Source organism: Theropithecus gelada, chromosome 14 (genome assembly GCF_003255815.1).
Source record: "Theropithecus gelada isolate Dixy chromosome 14, Tgel_1.0, whole genome shotgun sequence".
Classification (NCBI taxonomy): Eukaryota; Metazoa; Chordata; class Mammalia; order Primates; family Cercopithecidae; genus Theropithecus; species Theropithecus gelada.
Window position 1 is genome coordinate 69164840 of NC_037682.1, and position 21024 is coordinate 69185863.

The following is a 21024-nucleotide window of genomic DNA, read 5'->3' on the forward strand; positions in this document are numbered from 1 at the left end:
ATGCTGCTGTTCACAGAACCACCAAGTACCAGGGCCGGAGGGAACCCTGGGTCTCAGTCCAACCCCGCCCCAGATCCCACTTCAGTGCAGGGCAGGGACTTGTCCAAAGCTGCACAAAGACCAGTGGCAGGAGTGGGACCCAAACCAGTTTCCCAATTCAACACTCTCTTCCTATTGCACTTTGGGTTTTGTCACATAGCGAGTTTGTGCTCTCTGGGCCTCAGTTTCCCTATCTGTAAAACAGAAATCAGTGTATTGCCACCTCCTTGGCCATTATGAGGACTGAGAAGGGCTGGGCCTAGGGGTGGGAGACCTGCCTCTCAGTGCCTTGGTCTCGACCCCAGGCCCCAGCCTCCCCAAGAACGACGTGATCGTGGCTGTCAACTGGACGGGCGTGTACTTTGTGGATGAGCAGGAGCAGGTACTTCTGGAGCTGTCCTTCCCAGAGATCATGGCCGTGTCCAGCAGCAGGTGAGGAGGGCCGCATGGAGACGCAGACAGACAGAGGGGAAGGAGAGGGGCCGGAGCTTCCCTGCGGGTCACTGGAAGTGAAGAGACATGAAGTGGCCTGCCTGGTTGCTCGTGATTGGGCAGTTTGTACCGCACTGTGAAGACCCCTCTGGCACCTCCTAGCGGAGGGATGGGCGTGGGCTTTACAGCACATTAAGGCTCTTCTGAGACAGGACTGGGCTGTCAGGACAGGTAGGGGCAGGCGAGTATGTACAAAAGAGCTTGACCTGGGGTTCAGGGGCCTGGGTAGCGCTCACTCTCTGTCTTCATTCCTAAAGCAGGAGTCTTAATACTTTTCTTGCATAACAGTGGTGAGGAATGAATGCAATAATAGATGGGAGAGCTCTTTGTAAACTGCAGAGCATGGCTACACAGGTGGAATGGTGGGGTGGGTTGCTGGGACTGACTGGCTTTCCTAGCAGTGCAGTGGCTCCCTCCCCCACCATCTGGGGCTTGTAGCAGTGTCTTTGGGTTATGTCTGATATGGGCTGGAGACCAGACACATGCCAGGCACACAGGATGCAGTAGTGACAAGATAGTCCTTGTCCTCTTGGATCTTCAGTCAAGAGAGGAGACAGACATTGAATAGGCCGTTTTAAAGCATGCTATGATCAGGGCTGTGGGAGGGCAGGGAGGACTACCTGGAGGAAGTGGCATGTAGGTTGAGATTTAAAGGGTGAGTAGGAATTAGACAGGCAAACGAGAAGTGGGTCGGGCCAGTGTGGGTCTCCCTCTGGGCCATGCCTGACTCTGGCCAGGCCAGCTCTGACTTAACCTGAGATGTGTCTGAGCTGGGCCACATCTCCCACTGGCTGGGGCATGTCTGACTCGACTGGCCTTGGTCTCCTTCAGGGAGTGCCGTGTCTGGCTCTCACTGGGCTGCTCTGATCTTGGCTGTGCTGCGCCTCACTCAGGCTGGGCAGGACTGACCCCGGCAGGGCCCTGTTCTCCGTGTTGGTCCTGCAGGGGAGCGAAAACGACAGCCCCCAGCTTCACACTGGCCACCATCAAGGGGGACGAATACACCTTCACCTCCAGCAATGCTGAGGACATTCGTGACCTGGTGGTCACCTTCCTAGAGGGGCTCCGGAAGAGATCTAAGTATGTTGTGGCCCTGCAGGATAACCCCAACCCTGGTGAGTGACTGCTGGTATGGGCTGCCTGGCACTGGGGGTCAGGGCGTTATGCAGACTGTCTTAGTCCATTTGCGTTGCTATAATGGCATACTGGAGGCTGGGAGATTTATAAAGAAAAGAGGTTTATTTGGCTCACAGTTCTGCAGGCACTACAAGAAGCATGGTGCTGGCTGGGCATGGTGGCTCATGCCTGCAATCCCAGAGCTTTGGGAGGCTGAGATGGGAGGATCACCTGAGGCCAGGAGTTCAAGACCAGCCTGGGCAACATAGTGAGACCCCTGTTTCAACAAAAGATTAAATAAATTAGCTGGGTGTGATGGCATGTGCCTGTAGTCATAGCTCTTCAGGAGGCTGAGGTAGGAGGATTGCTTGAGCCCAGGAGGTGGAGGCTGCAGTGAGCCATGATTGTGCCACTGCAGTCCAGCCTGGGCAAGAGTGAGACCTCATCTCTTAAAAAAAAAAGAAAGAGAAAAAAGAAGCATGGCACCAGCATCTGCTTCTGATGAAGGCCCCAGGAAGCTTCCACTCACGGCAGAAGGAGAAGGGGTGCTTGCATCAGAAGGAAGGAAGAGAGGAGGAGTTGCCAGGCTCTTTTAAACCATCGGTTCTCGCAGAGACTCACCCATCACTGCGAGCGCGGCACCACGCTGTTCATGAGGGCCCCACCCCCATGACGCAAACACCTCACGCTAGGCCACTGCCAACACTGGGAAACCAGATTTCAACAGAGAGATTTGGAGGGGACAAATATCTGAACCATATCACAGACCATGCCCCGTGGCCTTGGCACTCAAGGCTGCTAGGGTCTTGTTCCCATCTTTCCCCTGAAACTAGACCAAATAGCCTTCAATCTGTGGTCTGTGGGGAATCTCCTCTCCCTCCCGTCTTCTGGCTCTTCAATATTCATCTCCTGTCAGCTCTCCAAGTTAGATCAGGGTCCTCCTCAGTGTTCTCAAAATACGCACCATCTTCAAGTGATAACAGCAGTAACAACTACTCTGCTGGAGGCCACCGAGGCCCTGGCAGAGTGTGGGAAAGACAAAGATGAAATGGACCCCACCCTGTCCTCAGTGGGGAGTGGGTGGGAAGCAGACAGTGACAGGCCTGTGACGGTGCAGTAAGCAGGGAAACCCAGAGCCACAGGAGCCCAGAGGAGAGGCCCCATGCAGACTGGGGTCCAGGGAGGAAGCCCGTGTGAGCAGAGCGCAGGGGCCAGAAAGCTGAACGTGATGCCAGCACAGAGGCGGGAGAAAGCTGGCCTGTCCAGGCAACTGCAAACAGTCTGGTTTGGCTGGAAACAGGCACGGTGAGGGAGGAGGGGCAAGGTGGAGGGAGTCTGGGAGGCCCGCTCACAACAGGCTTAGGAGTGTGGGGCTTCCTCCCAAGGGCAATGAGGAGCCGTAGAAGGCTTTTGAGCAGGAGAGTAGCCCACTCTGGTGATGGTCTTTGTATGGAGAGTTGTGACAAGGTGGAGGCAGAGTGGCAAGTGGGCAGACACGAGTGACAGCACCTCAGTTCTTCTGTGGGAAGTAGTGGCTTATAGATCATCAACCCAAATACAGATGTTCCAACTCAGCTTGTCTCTGCCCCCGTGGTCCCGCTCACCTCTGCCCTGCAGCGGGTGAGGAGTCAGGCTTCCTCAGCTTTGCCAAGGGAGACCTCATCATCTTGGACCACGACACGGGTGAGCAGGTCATGAACTCGGGCTGGGCCAACGGCATCAATGAGAGGACCAAGCAGCGTGGGGACTTCCCCACCGACTGTGTGTACGTCATGCCCACTGTCACCATGCCACCGCGGGAGATTGTGGTATGTGGCCTGGGGGCAGCAGATGGGTGGGAGGTGCCATTAGACCCCTCTTCGTCCACTTCCCACAGCTGTACGATAGGTTAATGGTCTAGTGCATCTGTGAAGATGATCTTGGGATCTTATGGGACCACACATTTAAAGTTGGGGCAGCGCTCAAACCTGTGCCAGGTGGGGAGGGGCCTAGAAATGGCATCAGATGAGGAACTGCCAAGGGGTGGGGCTGGAGATGGGGACTGGAGAGAGGTGTATCACCTGCACTGTCTGAACAGGCAGTGGGGGCACAGCTGGCAAGGGGGCCCTGCTTCTTCTGGAGCCCCCTTGAGAGCAGCTCTGAGGACTTACAGCCCAGCTTCCCCAGTGGCTCCTGAGCCAGGCTCAGTGGACGAGGCAGCTCTCACACCATGTCCCCCTGCCTCGTCCGGGCTTTCTGACTGACCCGACCTCATCGGACACCCAGGGAAGGGCCCTCAGCTCAGCACAAAAGAGGCAGCAGGGACCTCAGAGACCCCAAGGAGGAACAGGGCTCCCAGGGTCAGAATGGGGCATGGGGTCCATCCCCCTGAAGAGTCTCCCAGAGTCCAGAAGGCTCCGGGTATACCATGTGATCCTGGTGGCTGCAGGTGGAGAGCTGACCTGAGCCCCCTGTCTCTTGGCCCCTAGGCCCTGGTCACCATGACTCCCGACCAGCGGCAGGACGTCGTCCGGCTCTTGCAGCTGCGAACGGCAGAGCCTGAGGTGCGTGCCAAGCCCTACACGCTGGAGGAGTTCTCCTACGACTACTTCAGGTGATGGCTCCTGGGGAAGGATGGGAGTCACAGGGCTAGGAGCTGCAGGCTTCCGCTACCGTCTGGTTGTGTGCTGGGGATACTTTGTGAAGCCCCCACCTGTGAGCAGGACCTGGGTCAGAGGGAGCTGGAGGGCTGTTTCTGTCTGATGACCCGTCCTGTGTGTCTCATCTTATCCTTCCTTCATTTAAGACATGTCACTGCACCCGCCCCAGGCTGGGCATTCGAGCCTCAGTCCTGGTGGGGATGCGGGCCGGAAGCAGGCAGCTGGGATTCTGCGTGCCCAGCACTGTGATGAGGATGCTTTCGGGGTGGGGGGCAGGGGGTGCAGTGAGAAGCTTCCTGATGGAGGTGGTGTGCACTGAGGTCTGCAGGGGGCGCAGGGTGGTGGGGGAGGCTGGGGCACAGCCCGGGGTGTTCTCACTGTTTCATAGCTGAGAAAGGAAGGCCCAGTGACTGCCAGTGACTCGCCTCGGGTCACATGCAGGGCAGGGAAGAGCAGGGCCTGGTGCCCACCCTCAGCCTCTGGGCACAGGGGGTAGGTGGGGGTGGGGGTCTCACAACCTGGGGGTTTCTCCCTGGGGCTGCCAGCAATGGGGCCGTTGCTGACGGTCCCTGTGCTATGGCAGGCCCCCACCCAAGCACACGCTGAGCCGCGTCATGGTGTCCAAGGCCCGAGGCAAGGACCGGCTATGGAGCCACACGCGGGAGCCGCTCAAGCAGGCGCTGCTCAAGAAGCTCCTGGGCAGTGAGGAGCTCTCGCAGGAGGCCTGCCTGGCCTTCACTGATATCCATGCTACTGGGCTGTACCCAGCGGAGCCAGGGACTGGGCAGGGCCTTCATCTGCACACCACCTGCCTCCTGAGGGCCTGCTGCGGCCTGGGCATGCGTGGGGAGGGTTGATGGAGGACCCCCTCCCTTGCACCTTTTGATATGCAAGGGGCTGCCTCGCTCATTTTCTCCTCTGACCCTGTCATTTGGGTGACAGGTGGATTTGGTGCCTTGTGCTGGGCCAGGCATGGAGGTAGAGCAGGAATCAGCCCAGCCCCTGGCCTCATGGGGCCATCCATACGCACATCCAGATCAGTGCTGAGATGGGACCGGGCAGCTGTGACCTGACCCATGTGACCTGGAGGGGCAGGGAGGACTTCCTGGAGGAAGTGGTATCTAGACTGAGCCCTGAAGGCTAAGTAGGACTTAGCCAGGCAAAGGGGAGAGGGGTGGGGAGTGTTCCAGAGAGAGGGAGTAGCAGTAAGGCCCCGAGGCACGCGTGCGCGCGCACGCACGCACACACACACACAGACACACACACACAGCAGGGCTGTTCCAGGGCTCCCGGGCTTCAGCACAGAGAGGATGGGAAGAGTGGGCTTAGGCAGGGTTCCCAAGCCCTGTGAGGAAGCTTGGGCCGTGTCCCAAGGCCAGGGTGAACCACTGGGCAGGGGTGGCATGGTCAGATTGGCGATCTGGGCAGTCCGTCCCAGCTGCTGTGAGGGCTTGGGATGCGGGGCTGGTGGCTGTGAGGAGGCGAGGATAGAGGGTGGGGCAGATCACGCCCATTTTGTGAGTATGCAGCCTGAGGGCCCAGGGTCACAGCTTCAGGTGATGCAGGCCCTGTGGGGAGTGGGGCCTCCAGACCCCAGGCCAGTGCCCCTCTATTCGGCACAAGCCCTTCCTTGACAGTCCCCACCTGTGCTCAAGTACATGGGCGACTACCCGTCCAAGAGGACACGCTCTGTCAACGAGCTCACCGACCAGATCTTTGAGGGTCCCCTGAAAGCCGAGCCCCTGAAGGATGAGGCGTACGTGCAGATCCTGAAGCAGCTGACCGACAACCACATCAGGTGAGCCAGGCACGGTGGGTGGACGAGGGGCAGACCCCACCTGCTGTGACGGGCAGCTCTTTCCCTCCTGAGACAGCCGCTGGCTCTGCCTGGATGCAGTCCTTCCTCACACAGAGCCAGGAGCTGCTCATGGGCCCCCTCACATCCTAGCTTGGCTCCAAGGCCCAAGGAAGGCCTAGCAGGAACTGGGAGGTGGTGGCTGTCTTCCTTTGAGTCTGTCCTCTAAGGGTAACAGCCCCAGCTCCTCCTGTTTGGCTGGAGCCCCCTCTGGATGCCCCTCCCCTGCCTAGATGCTGCTGTCTGCCTGCAGGTCCAGCTCAGTCAAGTGTCCCCTCCCTGGTGCAGGCTGTGCCGGCTGTCAGCTGAAAGCACTGGCTGAAAACTCTCATGGGTTTGGGTGTTGGGCCCAATGCCCAAAGGGTACCACCTTCTCCTCCCCTTGGGACAGCCCAAGGCAGGAGTAGGAAGTCAGGTACCGGCTCCTCTCAGAGTCTGAGAGAAGCTCCACCCTCTCTCCTTACACCCAGCCCCCCGCCTTCCTCCCCAGCTGTGTCACCCTCTACATCTCTTCCACAAATCCATCCTCAAACGACACATCAGCTCTTTCGACAGTGCCAAACCTTTGTACATGCTGTGCCCACAGCCAGGAAAACTTTTCAGCCCCGTCTCTGCATGCCGTAATTTGCTTCATCCTTCAAAGCCTAGTTCAAATGCCACCTCCTCCTAGAAGCCCTCCAAACTTCCCACTGTCAGACCCAAGAAGCTCAGAGTGGTCGCTGAAGGAGCCTGGGGTGGGACTGGTCTAACTCATTGCCACTCCAAGTACAGGTGAATTAAAGAGCTTCTGCCAAAATATAAATCACGCTGCCTCCTTCATGGAGAAAGTCTCGCTATGGAAACAAACAAAAAGCCTCAGCTGAAGCAGAGGGCATGGTAAACTGGTGGCTTTTCACTGTGACATAAGCCTCTTATCTCCATGTGGTAGCAGTGTGTGGCCTGGTGCGGTGGGCCAAGCACACTTTGGGTAGCACTGGTTGCATCTGGCTGTCAGGGAGAGGGGTCTGTAGGTAGGCTGAGGGGTCCTGAGACAGGTTAAGGGTCGGGAGGGGCGGTGCTGCTGTGATGAGCAGCTGAGGGGTGTGTGGCCCCCTCACCGTGGGGTGTACAGGTCCTGTGACTCCCGATGGCAACTGCCTCTGCTGGAGCCCGCGCTTCCTCCTGCAGGTACAGCGAGGAGCGAGGTTGGGAGCTGCTCTGGCTGTGCACGGGCCTCTTCCCACCCAGCAACATCCTCCTGCCCCACGTGCAGCGCTTCCTGCAGTCCCGAAAGCACTGCCCACTAGCCATCGACTGCCTGCAGCGGCTCCAGAAAGCCCTGAGGTACAGCGGCCGTCAGGGGCAGGGGCAGACACTGGGGCAGGCTCCTGGCCACACTGGGCTTGTGGAACGAGCCCCTTGGGGATGAGGACCATATAGCAGTTGGGCCAACCCCTGGGGTACCTCAACTGCCAGGTAGAAGGAGGTGCAGGCCCCGCAGCCGCTCGGGATGCAGCTGGAGAGTCCGGCTGCTCTGGAGTGCTCAGCCCAGAGCTCCCAGGCTATCGGTGGGCACAGACACCAGGGCCCACTTCATACTCTCCAAGGGCACTGCGTTCTTCACTTTGCTGGGCCTCTCCACACCCATCGTCCCATTTTACAGATGAGGAGCTCAAGGCTCTGGGAGACTCAGTGGCCAGTCACATCATAGGAAGTGGCAGGCTAGGATCAGAACTGGGGTTGTCTGCCTCCAAATGTCCCGGTCCCCTGGTCTCCATCGTCCCACGCACCTGCTCCCTGCTGCCTCTGTCACCTTTTCAGAAATGGGTCCCGGAAGTACCCTCCACACCTGGTGGAGGTGGAGGCCATCCAGCACAAGACTACCCAGATTTTCCACAAGGTCTACTTCCCTGATGACACTGACGAGGTGAGGGTCGCCAGCTTCTAGGTCTGCAGTGCCCAGGACAGGGCCGGGCTTCCTGGGTGGACACCAAAGGCAGCCTTAAGCCTCTCCCCCAACACCCAACATTTGCTGCCTCGTCCTCCTTCCCCATAGTGGAGTCAGAGCTCAGGACAAAGGCCATCGACTCCCCAGGTCAGGGGCTCTTAGTTCCTGATCCAGCCCCTGCTTCCTGGAGCAGCTTCCTTCAGAAGGGCACCCCTCCCTCCCTGTCTCTGAGGAGGACCTGCCTTGGAGAAAAGCACTTCTCCCTCTGAGCTGGCTTTGCACCTCCCTGGTGCAGGGCCCCGCTGGCCCCCAGGTCCAGGCCTCCCCTGTCACCTGAGCCCACTTTCCTGCAGCCAGAACCTGGACACCCCTTCCTCCCTCCCCACCTGAGGTGGTTGAGGTTCCCTCCATCCAGGTCCTGTCTGCCAAAGGTCCTGTCTGTCATACCTGTAGTCACGCTGCCCCTCATGGTCCCCAGCCCCTGCCTGTCTCAACACAGTGTCTCATTCAGATAAACTTCTCATTTGAAGAGTCGTTGGTGAAATTTGTCTGAGGCTGGAGACTCAGAAATGCCACGACAGGATTTTAGTTGCAAGGACCAAGGACTTCCTCACATCCGTTCCTGTCCCTCCAGACATCTCTCCTCCTGCATCTAAACTTCCCCAGATGCTCAAACCCTCCCATCTGTCTGGGCTGCTTTCCCCTCCACTTTTGGGTTTGCTTCTCCTCTACCTCAAGTCTCCTCCTCCCAATCACCCTTCCAATCATCCTGCTGTGCTCCCTGGACCCCTCACTGTCGCCTCAGGCTTGTACACCCCGGCCCAGGACTCTGGACGCCAAGGCCACGTTCTGCTTGGAGGGTCGGGAGGAGGAGACCTGGGAAGACCCAGACAGGTGTAGCCCTTTCCTTTTGTTAAACGCCATGCCCAGCTCTGGGCCCACAGGAGGGTGTCTGGCACGCGAGGGGGCTCAGTATAGGAGGCACAGCCAGAGGGGCCCGGGAGGACCAGGTCCTGGGAAAGGCCCTGCAGGAGCCCAGTGCTCACCGCCCCTCCCAGGCCTTCGAAGTGGAGTCCAGCACCAAGGCCAAGGACTTCTGCCAGAACATCGCCACCAGGCTGCTCCTCAAGTCCTCAGAGGGATTCAGCCTCTTTGTCAAAATTGCAGACAAGGTGGGTCCTTCGCCACCTTCGCCACCTTTGCCAAGGTGGGAGATTTGCTGGGGCAATAAGAACTTATGGACAGCAGAGGGAAGACAGAGGGACTAGGGGAGAGAGGGGAAGAGGGCACTGGCATCTGGCCATCTTCTTCCATCCCTTACATGGAGTGGCTGCCCCCAGCTCTCTCTCTTCTGAGGCACTGCACATGGCTCAGACCCTCTTAGGGGCATGTGCCCAGGTGCTCTGTGTTCTAGACACACCAGACCCTCACCCTGCCCCAACACACGTTCTTTCCAGATTTGCTTTGACTGGCCCTTAATTGCCATGCTAGGGCAAATTAACCCTTGAAATAAGGTGTGATCATCCCCACTTGATAGATCACAGAACTAGGACTCAGAGAGGTTAGGTAACTTGTCCAAGGTCACACAGCAGGGACTGAGCTCCAGGTGGGTCTGACTCTAAAGCTCATGCCCCTGCTACCATCTCACATCACATTTCCCCAAAGACCTCTGTCCTTGGAAGTCTTCCAGGCCTAGCTAAAGCCCCTTCCATGGGAAGGCCTCCCTGACCGAGTTAGGTGCCTCATCCTGTTGCCTGCTGATGGCTCTGTGTGCATCTGTGTCTGTCTGCTCACTTCATGACTGTCTCTGTGCCAGACACTGGGACCCAGAGGTGACCCTGATGAGGTCCTAGACCCAGCGGTGCCCAGAGCTGCGGGAGGATCTGGACATGGATGCCAGAGAATGTCCAAGCCAGGGGCTGGGCTGCATTCTTGTCCAGTTTCCCTTGAGTCTAAGGCAGCCTTCAGTGTCCCAGGCACTGAATGGAATGACCATCACTCCTGGCAAGAAGTGGGCTGTTCTGGGGACACTCAACAGGCACATGGGGCAGGGTGGGGCTGACCCACAGAAACCCCTTCTGGCTGGAAGTGGAGTCTTCCCTGAGAAGGAGCTGCCAGACAGGCCTTAGGTGGGAAGGTCAGAAAATGCAGTGTTTCTTAAACTGAGTGTGCTTCAATGGCCCTGTCCCCAGGTCATCAGCGTGCCTGAGAATGACTTCTTCTTTGACTTTGTTCGACACTTGACAGACTGGATAAAGAAAGCTCGGCCCATCAAGGACGGTAATGAGGCCGGGTCCTGGGATCATCTGAGGCCCAGAGTAGGGAGGCACAGGTTCAGGGCCATGCTGTGAGGCCCACCTAGGCGGGCCTGAGCGAGGGTCTCCTCTGGGGCTGGGGCTGGGCTGGGCTCGGGATGTGAGCACTCCTCTGTGCAGGGACCCTCTGGGTGACTGACTGCCCTGTGCTGCAGGAATTGTGCCCTCACTCACCTACCAGGTGTTCTTCATGAAGAAGCTGTGGACCACCACGGTGCCAGGGAAGGACCCCATGGCCGATTCCATCTTCCACTATTACCAGGTGGGCACCTCTGCACTCTAGTTGCCTTCATGCATGGCTAGTGTTGCTGTACTTTGGCCCTGAAAGCAGAGACCCACTGCCCTTGCCAGGTGTGGGGCCTGTACCAGCCTGGCCTTGAAAGGATTCCTGCCAAGACCACTGGAGCCCCAAGAGAGGGCCCAACCCTTGATCCTTGTATCTCCTGACTCTTCAGCCCTTAGGGGCTTGACAGTTCCTCCTCTGAGCTTCTGATCCCTACCTGTTCAGGCCCCTCCTTCAGTGCAGGGCTGTTCTCTGACTTTGAGATTCTGCTGCTGTAACTGGGTAACTCCAAGGCCTCTGTGCAAACATTTTCTAGCACAGGCACCTGAAGGAAGCCGGGAGGGAGGCTTGCATGTTGAGCCTCTATTATGTATCTGGCATTCTTCTCTCATTCTGTCCTCCCAATAACCCCAAGAAGCAGGCATGTTGTCCCCATTTGACAGAGGGATAAACAGACTCAGAGAGGCCACGTGCTGTAAGTAGGATCACACAGCTAATGGAACTGGGGTTTGATTCCAGGTCTTCATGACTGCAGGTTGGTGCTCTTTTCTGGGCCCAACCTGCTTGCCATTCTGTGGGAGAAAAACCAGGATGCTAGGAAGGGCAGAGGAGGCAGGGATGGTGGCTGCTGTGGCAGAGAGGACACTGGCCTGGGAGTGAGAAGGACTGCCCTCATCCAAACCTGGGATCTGCCTTTCCCTCATGCCCCTCCCCACCCACCCCCTGCTGCCCACTGAGTGCATGGCCCCTGGACTGCCAGTTCCCCCAGAGTCAGCCTTGACATTTGCTCCTCCTCTCCCACGTCCCAAATCACTTACCTGATGACTGTACCTCCTGGATATCTCTAAAATCCCCCATGTGTCTCCATCACCACCTTCCCAGCCTGGGTCAGTCCACCATCATCTCTGATCCAGAATGGAGGCAGTGACCGTCTCCCTGTTCTCCTCATCCATTTTGGCCCTTTCAACCCTTTCTCCACAGGGTGGTCGTCCTGCTTTCCAGATTCCCCCAGTGGCTTCCCCTTGCTCTTAGGGCGTAACCCCCGTCCTGACCGTGGCCCTGCCGGGTGGTACCACTACCTGCTCCTGCTGCCTTGCCTTGTACCTGGCTCTCCTTCGGCTCAGCTGGATTGTTTCCACTTCTCAAGTGTGCTACGGGGCCGTCGTAATGTTGGGATGCTCTTCCCTCACCTACTGAGCTTTTAGATGTCAATCAGCCATCTTATCTTAAAGGAAGTCTGCCCTGCCCTGAAGCCTAGATTAGGTCACCTTGTTATATTCTCTTATGGCACTGTGAACAATTCCTTCAAAGGTTGTCATTATGTATCTGTTTGGTATGATTTTTAATGTCTGTCCTTGCCCTGAGACTCCAAGTTCCATGGGAGTAGGGAGGGTAGGCATTGTTGCTTAAAGGGCCTGGCTCATAGATGTTCAATGCATACTTGTTGGATTGATGAATGGGGAGTAGGTAAACCGGTGACTCAGGGAACATATAGGTGGGAGGATGAATGCTGAGTGAATTGATGGGTGGATATTGGTGAGTGAATGGGTGAGTAGGTAGGTGAGTGGGTGGATGGGTGGGTAGATGGATGGACAGGTAGGGAGATGGATGGAGGTAGATGTGTAGGTAGATAGACCCATAACCACATGGATGGGTGGATAGGATAGCTAATGATTGACTCAGGTCTCTGATTGACAGTATGTCCTCAGGTCAGCCTCAGTTTCTCTACCTTTCAAATCGTGCATGAGATGATCATAAGGCTCCAGGAGTCTGTGGGCAGCCCTAGCCCTTCAGAGGCTTCGTCTCTGCCCTGGGCTGATTCCCCAGCATAAGTTCCTCAGGTTTGGGGTCTGGAAGTTCAAGGGGGTGTGAGGGCCTCTGTTGCTGCTGCTGCTAAAAGCAGCTGGTCTCAAGAGAACCCAATGCAGGGAGGCCAGACTGAGAGGCTCTTCCAAAGGAGAATGGGCCCAGGAGGTGACAGGTATAGAAGAGTCTCAGGGTTGCCAGCTGGTCACTCTGAGTTTCTTCATCTTGAAATGGGGCTGCTCATCTCACTGGACTGTTACAGGGGGATATGAGGTAACAGACAAGGCCATGCGCTCCAACTGCCGAGTGCTGAGTCTGTGCAGGCAGACTTGCTCTGTCCCTGTCCTGTGCCATCTCCCCTCGGGGAGCAGTGTCAGCTGAGGCTGGAGAGGTGGGTGGGCCCATGTGCGGGGGAAGGTGGTAGACCCTGGCCTTGGGGATCTTGGTGTGGTAGGAAAAGAGCCCACTTCTGCCAGGTCCCTGCACGCCTGTGACCTGCTCTGTCTCTGGCAGGAGTTGCCCAAGTATCTCCGAGGCTACCACAAGTGCACGCGGGAGGAGGTGCTGCAGCTGGGGGCGCTGATCTACAGGGTCAAGTTCGAGGAGGACAAGTCCTACTTCCCCAGCATCCCCAAGCTGCTGCGGGAGCTGGTGCCCCAGGACCTTATCCGACAGGTCTCGCCTGATGACTGGAAGCGGGTGAGCATGGGGTGGGCAGCAGGAATGGTGGGGCCCTGAATGGGCCTCTGGGCACCCCAGGGGCCAAGGGGGCAGACGCTGGCCAGCAGCCCAGGGAGGTGTGTCTTGTGGTTCCTGTACTCGATGAGGCCACCCACCCTTGTTCCTCTGCCTGCCTTATCCTTCAGTCCTCCATGCCAAGCACTCAGTGGCCAACTGGCAGTCATTTGCCCTGTCCCGGTTACCATGGTGACCTGCTTGTCCTTGATACCCTTTGGTCTGCCTGCCTGGGGGTGAGAACGGAGGTCGGGAGTCCATTAGCTGAAATATGGGGAGAGCCCTTCACAGCACTCCAGGATGGGGCTGGAGTGGGCAGGGGTGGTGTGGGGAGGACTCTGAGCTCTGAGCAGGCCTGCCCTGAGCAGGCTTGTCCCCAGGACTGAGCCCAGCCCTGACCCCCCTGTCCCCATAGTCCATCGTCGCCTACTTCAACAAGCACGCAGGGAAGTCCAAGGAGGAGGCCAAGCTGGCGTTCCTGAAGCTCATCTTCAAGTGGCCCACATTTGGCTCAGCCTTCTTCGAGGTGAAGGTACACCATGGGCTTCTCAGAACAGAGGAGGAGGGGAACAGGGCATTGAGAAGGCACAGAGACTCCTCCCCAGGACTGTGGGAAACAGCCATGGCCTTGGACACCTGCCCTGGTGAGGGAAGGAGGGCAGTACCCTCAGCCTTGTCCCAGCTCAGCGTCTTAGCTGGGCTAAGTCCTGGGGACAGAGGGACCAAAAGCTCAGCCTGGCAGTGGAGGCAGGCGTGTAAACAGGCCGGGGTAATGGAGGACGGCCTATGCTCTGACAGTGGGGAGCCCTTGCCCAGGTGGCAGAGCTCGGGAGGTTCTGCCGGGTCTGAGGAGGCCTCCTAGAGGAGGTGATATGTGAGCTCTCCAGGGAGACCCTGGAAAGAGTGCTCCTGGCAGGGGTCCCGCATAGACAAAGGCCTGGAGGCGTGAGAACTCAGGTCTGGGAAGGAAATGCAAGTAGTGAGGGCAGGAGGCAAGAGCAGGCTGTGGAGAGCAGCAGCTTGCCAAGCAGGTGAGAGGCTGGGTTTCCTGCAGCGGTGGCCTGCCTTGGAGGGTTTTCAACCCAGGTGACATGGCCAGAAAGCCTCTCAGGCTGTGGGTGGAGGAGGGGTCTGAGGGGCACAACAAAGGCAGGAGTATGGTGAGGAGCCTGGTGTGAGAGGACAGATGTGGTCTTGTCACACAGCTAGGATCGGAGGCCTTTTGAGAAGCTCGGCTGTGCGAGAACAGGTAAGTAGCTGGAGGCAGATGCAGGGTTCAGGAGGCTTTTTAAAGATGAGATGCCCTTGGGCTGAGAGGGAGGACAAAGCAAAGGATGGCCTGGGGGACCCATGAAGGGATGTGGGGCAGCACTGAGGCCCAGCAAAGGTGGAGGCCATGAGGTCATGGCAGGGCCGTCAGCACCACATAGGCAACAGGAGAGGCTGACTTTATCCCAGCTGGGGTCAGGTTTCATTCCTTTCCCCAAACGCTTTTCTTGCTCTGGGCCCCCATCTGATGCCTTCTCATCTTTTTTTCTAGCAAACTACAGAGCCAAACTTCCCTGAGATCCTTCTAATTGCCATCAACAAGTATGGGGTCAGCCTCATCGATCCCAGAACGAAGGTGAGCAGGGATAAGAAGGCAAGTGGGGGTGGGCTTCTCTGCCTGAACCTCAGACACAGTCCTGGAACAAACCCCGCAAGCCCTCCTAGCCACCCTCTATCTCCAGACTCATCCACCCATCATGCGACTTCAAAAGCTATCAGCGTTTGCTGGGACTTTACCCAACATTTGCTCCACAAAAATTGCTCTCCTGAAGTTACTAACAAACTCCTTCCTATGGAATCTGAGCTCCTTTTAGTACTTGGCCTTTCAGTATCACTGGATGCTCTGCCCATGTGGATTGTGGGGCCGGCTGTGCAGGGGTGACTGTGCATCTGTGTTTCTGGGCCAGAGCAGCCCGACTGCACACCCAGAGGGTCTGACTGGACAGGTAGTGAAGAGGGCTTGTGACCACCATCTGTCCATTGGCTTCATGCGTCACACATTCCTGGCTCTCCTCTGTGTTTTGGTCATTCCTTCCCGGACCCTTTTGTGCCTGCTCCTGTACGCTGTGTTCCCCAAGGCTCTGCCCTGTCTTCTTCTTGACTCCCTCCTCAAACTCTCCCTGGGCCATCTCATTCAGGCCACAGTGTCAGTTCCCTTAGGCCTCCCAATTTCTCAGTTCTGGCCCCAACTACCCCTACCCAACAGCCTCCTAGACTTCCCTGGGTGTCCAAACCAAGGTGTGGAGGGGGAGGCACCTGCTTCCCACCACAGCTGGATGGCAGAACTGGCTTTTCCCTCGGGCCATGGGCTCCTCTGAGGGCCTGAGGCCTTCTGTGAGGGCATGTGTGGGTGAGTGAGGCCACAGGGCCCAGGCTGTGCCTCTCCATGCCCTTTCTGCTCCCCCAGGACATCCTCACCACTCACCCCTTCACCAAGATCTCCAACTGGAGCAGCGGCAACACCTACTTCCACATCACCATTGGAAACTTGGTGCGCGGGAGCAAACTGCTCTGTGAGACATCACTGGTGAGGGCGCATCCTGCTTGGCCTGGTGGGCTCCCTGCCTTGCCTACAGCTTAGCCAGCCTCCCAGGGCCTGGAACAAACAGTAGTGTGCGGTTGGGCCTGGGGTCATGGGCAAGGGTCATGCTGGGGCCAAGGTCAGGTCAGTTTGAGGCTCAGCTTAGGTCTAGGGAAGGGACTTAATCTGGGGCTGAGGAACAGACCCCTCATTCAACAACTGTTGTTTGAGTGCCTTCAGTATCTGGAGATTGAGCCCGCAGTGACAGCCCTTTAGTCCCCGAGTTCAATAGTGGAACCATTAACGAGACCTCCTGGACCAAGCTCAAACTTCCAAGACATAGCTCAACTGAGAGCCAGTAGAGTCACTCCTGGAGGGAGGGATCTGTGACTTGAGGGACCCACAAGCTAGGGGCCTAACGTGGGGTCCTAACAGTGTAGAACCTTAACCATCTGGCTGGATGAATTCAACCCTTCAACTGTGCAGATGGGAGATGAGTCCTGAGTGGGAGGGATTTGCCTTTGTCCTGGGTTCTGTCCATTGCAGATTCCTGGGAGCTGTGCTATGGTCCGAGTGGCTGGCCCCGTCCCACCATGTGCTCTGCTTATCTTCTCACCCCTGCTTCCAGGGCTACAAGATGGATGACCTCCTGACTTCCTACATTAGCCAGATGCTCACAGCCATGAGCAAACAGCGGGGCTCCAGGAGTGGCAAGTGAACAGTCAGCGGGAGGTGCTGGTTCCAAGCCTCGTCTCGAGGCAGTGGGCTCAGGCCCATCAGCTACCCCTGCAGCTGGGGAAGACTTCTGCCATCCTGGCAGTGAGGCTGGGCTGGCCGGCCACCACGGACCATACCGACTGGGCCTCTGATGTTCTTCCAGTGAGGCATCTCTCTGGGATGCAGAACTTCCCTCCATCCACCCCTCTGGCACCTGGGTTGGTCTAGTCTGAGCTTGCTGTGGCCTTCCCGGTTATGAGAGCCTATGATCCTTAGATGTGTCTCCTGTTTCAGACCAGCCCCACCATGCAACTTCCTTTGACTTTCTGTGTACCACAGGGATAGAGGAATTAAGAGGACAATCTAGCTCTCCATACTTGGAACAACCAAACCAAATGTGCATTGAATACTCTGAAACTGAAGGGACTGGATCTACAGGTGGGATGAGGGGGACAGACCACTTTTCTATATTGCAGTGTGAATGTTGGGCCCCTGCTCAAGTCTCTCCTGATCACCTCAGGGCATAAAGCATGTTGCATCCTCTGGCCCGACAATGTGTCTTTGCTCAGGGAGGGGAAGTGGAAGGGAAGGGCATGTGGGGTCAGGACAGGGCCTTGCAGGGGAGCAGCCTACATAATGACTTCTTTGGTCTTTACCTGCTGGGGCCAACCTGGTCTGGGTGTGGGGTTTGGGGAGCTTGAGCTCAAGATGTGCTTTAAGTGGCTTAAAGGGACCAACTGAGATTGGGGTGGGTTGGGAGGAAGTGCTGGACATCAGGCTGGGAGGTGAGGACCTAAGTGTGTATGAGCTGGGCGTCTAGAGGAGGCATCAGCTTCTGGGCTGTAACTAGGGCCAGTGGAGCCACAGCGGCCCTTGCACCTGCCAGAAACATCTTGGCTCATCAAGACACATCCAAGAACCCGAAGAACAATGCTGCCTTGGGTTAAATCTTCATGTCCAGTGGGTGCCAGTAAAATTTTGCTTTGTGACCAGCATGGGACAACCAGGTATGGCCATGACTGGAGTAGGTCTGTGGGTGCAGGCTTCAGACTGGGAAGGTGTGACTAAGGGGTGGGGCATCCTTGGGCTATGGCTGGGATGAGCACCTAGAGAAGTGACAGTGGAGAATCCCCTTGCTGGGAGGGTTTGTGATCTGCCCTCAAGGTCACATACTTCAGCAGAGCCAGGTCCTGCTGCTTTTCATACACTCCAGTGTCTGGGTCATCAGCATCTATGTGCCTGTCTACCCCACAGGGAGTGCTATTCCTGATCTCCCTAGCAGTTAGTGTAGGACTGGCTGGTGTGTGTAAATGGAGGCCCCAAACCAGAGAGCCCTGCTTTCTGGGACGGTAATGTGGCTGTTAGAGGACACAGCTCCACAGGTAGCCCAGGAGAGATCTGAGCCAGAAGGAAGATGCTGTGGTAGTCTGCCTTACATCACCATCATAAAGAAGAGGCTCAGGTCCAGAAAGGAAGTGTAAGTGGGAAGAGCTCAACTCGCGGCTTCTAACTTTGGGCTCCCAGATAGAAGGGGCTCCAGATACTTGTTCTAAGCTCTGGTTTCCCCTCAAAGCCAAAAGCTCTTGAGTATGCATGGATTGTACCCACCCTCTTATTAGGGAATCAGCAAACCACAGGCTATCAGGAAGTAGCCCACTGCACAATAGGGCAGATAATGTGGGGTGGGGATGAGATCTTTGTCCCTGACCCATGCCCCTCTCATTCTCTGGCCCAGAGAATGAGATCACTCAGATGGCATCACTATTGCCCCCACGCCCCAGCCTTCATCACCCTGGTTAATCACGAGGGGTCCAAAGAATAGACCACTACCTCTGGCTTCCTGAGAGGTTGCCTTTACTTATATGCACAGTCACTTCTTTAGCAGAGAATATTATGGAGGTGTTAGGATGAGATAAACTTGACAGCAACCAGTTCCAAGACCACACACAACAGTTTTCCCCTTGCCTAGCCCCTTGAGATGCATTCTTGATAGAAAGCTAGATCAGAATGGTTCCCCTGAGAGCCTCAATGGCCCTTCTGTGTGCCTTTACCAACCACTCCCCACCATCACCACCCTCAGGCAGAGAGAGGAAGAGGAAGAAGCAGGGGAGATGTGGATAATTCTTTGGAAACATAGAAGGATATGTCAGATGCAGTGGAATATATTGTGACATAGGATTCTTTGGAGTATTCAGCCATGGGGATCTCTTAGAGGTCTCTTATTTAAGGATAGGGGACCTCTACGGAGGGCATGGTTGGCTTATCCACCTTCAGGGTGGGTAATGTAGCTTGAAAGGTAGCCTTACTTTTAGCCTGCCTGGAGGGTGCTTGGGTGAGTTCAAAGACTGTGGTGGGCATCGGTGGTTGAATGTCATGCTTGCCAGGTTTCAAAGGTGTGACAGCATTCTTGATAGGTACTAGTTTCTTGGATGGTGCTGCAAAATTGAAACGGCCTTGGTGTTCCTTTCCACTCTTGGATAAAGCTGGGTAGAGGGCTGCTAGAGTCCAAGGACTTTCCACAACTCGGGCAGGTTTCATGGCTATGTGCAAATCTTCCTCATTCTCACCTCTACTCTGAGTATCTGTGGGATAGAAAAGACACAAACACAGATTCCTCAAATGTCACTTCTCCACTCTCTGCCAGTCATGTGTGAAATTCAAGTTATCTCTTAAATGTGAGCCCCTCCCTTACCCATTCAGGTTCTTTCCTCCAAGCTCTCCCCTCTACTTCAGGCTTTGTGCAAACTTTATTATGGCCCTCCAATTCAGCCTGGGGCTGGGGCTTAAGAATCTACTGCATGAGGCTCTAGCTCACCATGGAAATCCTCAGAAAGCAGAGATTGACATTTGCTTAAAGTTCAAGTATTCCATAGCCATTAGTTTAGAAAAATGAGGGCTTCCCTCAATTAAAATGAGGGCTTTTTAAAGGGCAGAGACTTTGTCTTGCTTGCCACTACATATACAGTGCTCAGAAGTGTTTGTCACACAGTAAATGCTCAATAAATACTTTGTCCTACAGAAAACAAAAATAGATGGTAGACACTTCTAATAATGGAGCTAGGAGATCAAGACCAATCCTTCTACCAAAGACAAATTAAAAACTAGATGATATACAAAAACAAGAAAACATCTTAAAATTATCTAGGCGTTCACAATATACAGAAAAACTGCGTGGCCAAAATCTAGAAGAGTGTGAGAATCCAAAGAAACCCAGAACTCAGGTTTGGTTTTGTTTTCTGCTTAGATTTACATTTTTATTACTTTAATTTTTAAAACTTTTAGTTATAAATATTCAAAGTTTTTTTTTTTTTTTAACTTGAGTGTAATTCAATCTGGAAGAAACAGCTACAAACAGGAGCTTCACGAGCTTCCTTTTTTTTGTTAGCTTTATAGGAGAAAGGGAATTTTTAGATCAATTCCGTGACATGTTTATAATACTAAATTTTCTAATTCATGAACATGATTGCTCCATTTATTTGGGTATTCTTTCTCTCACTGAAGTTTTGTAGTTTTCAGTGATCAATCATATGCCTTCCCTTGTGAAGGCTTTTTTGATTAAAGTCTATTTTTTCTGATATATTTTTCTGATCTAAGGGATATATACCTTACAAAGGCTGTGAATCTTTGGGGTTATCATAGGATAGCTACTGCTCTTTATTATTATTATTATACTTTAAGTTCTAGGGTACATGTGCACAATGTGCAGGTTTGTTACATATGTATACATGTGCCATGTTGGTTTGCTGCACCCATTAACTCGTCATTTACATTAGGTATTTCTCCTTATGCTATCCCTCCCCCATCCCCCTACCCCATGACAGGCCCTGGTGTGTGATGTTCCTCTTCCTGTGTCCAACTGTTCTCATTGTTCAATTCCCTCTTATGAGAACATGCAGTGTTTGGTTTTCTGTCCTTGTGACAGTTTGGTCAGAATGATGGTTTCCAGCTTCATCCATGTCCCTACAAAGGACATGAACTCATCCTTTTTTATGGCTGCATAATATTCCATGGTGTATATGTGCCACATTTTCTTAATCCAGTCTATCACTGATGGACATTTGGGTTGGTTCCAAGTCTTTGCTATTGTGAATACTGCCACAATAAACATACGTGTGCATGTGTCTTTATAGCAGCATGATTTATAATCCTTTGGGTATATACCCAGTAATGGGATTGCTGGGTCAAATGGTATTTCTTGTTCTAGATCCCTGAGGAATCGCCACACTGTCTTCCACAATGGTTGAACTAGTTAACACTCCTACCAACAGTGTAAAAGCTTTCCTGTTTCTCCATATCCTCTCCAGCACCTGTTGTTTCCTGACTTTTTAATGATTGCCATTCTAACTGGTGTGAGACGGTATCTCATTGTGGTTTTGATTTGAATTTCTCTGATGACCAGTGATGATGAGCATTTTTTCATGTGTCTGTTGGCTGCATAAATGTCTTCTTTTGAAAAGTGTCCGTTCATATCCTTTGCCTACTTTTTGATGGGGTTTTTTTCTTGTAAATTTAAGTTCTTTGTAGATTCTGG

General features: G+C 54.9%; 2 protein-coding genes across 4 annotated transcripts in view; one reads left to right on the top strand and one right to left on the bottom strand.

Moving 5' to 3' along the window:
• The window catches only part of MYO7A (myosin VIIA), an 87068-nt gene extending 70027 nt beyond the window's left edge, over positions 1-17041 (top strand). The window contains exons 34-49 of one of the 3 annotated variants that reach the window (XM_025356411.1): positions 345-471; positions 1363-1646; positions 3265-3455; positions 4116-4240; positions 4870-5027; positions 5931-6084; positions 7309-7464; positions 7942-8047; positions 9127-9240; positions 10261-10348; positions 10539-10645; positions 12986-13171; positions 13623-13739; positions 14748-14831; positions 15663-15782; positions 16405-17041. In XM_025356411.1, the coding sequence (XP_025212196.1) occupies positions 345-471; positions 1363-1646; positions 3265-3455; positions 4116-4240; positions 4870-5027; positions 5931-6084; positions 7309-7464; positions 7942-8047; positions 9127-9240; positions 10261-10348; positions 10539-10645; positions 12986-13171; positions 13623-13739; positions 14748-14831; positions 15663-15782; positions 16405-16494 (2207 nt within the window). In that variant the 3' untranslated portion in view covers positions 16495-17041. The remainder of the gene's footprint in view (positions 1-344; positions 472-1362; positions 1647-3264; positions 3456-4115; positions 4241-4869; positions 5028-5930; positions 6085-7308; positions 7465-7941; positions 8048-9126; positions 9241-10260; positions 10349-10538; positions 10646-12985; positions 13172-13622; positions 13740-14747; positions 14832-15662; positions 15783-16404) is intronic. The other 2 variants (XM_025356412.1, XM_025356413.1) reach the window with 2 other exon arrangements.
• A 1289-nt stretch (positions 17042-18330) lies between these two features.
• GDPD4 (glycerophosphodiester phosphodiesterase domain containing 4) overlaps positions 18331-21024 on the bottom strand; it is an 84532-nt gene continuing 81838 nt past the window's right edge. The window contains exon 17 of the mRNA XM_025357592.1: positions 18331-19075. Within this exon, the coding sequence (XP_025213377.1) occupies positions 18717-19075 (359 nt within the window). The 3' untranslated portion in view covers positions 18331-18716. The remainder of the gene's footprint in view (positions 19076-21024) is intronic.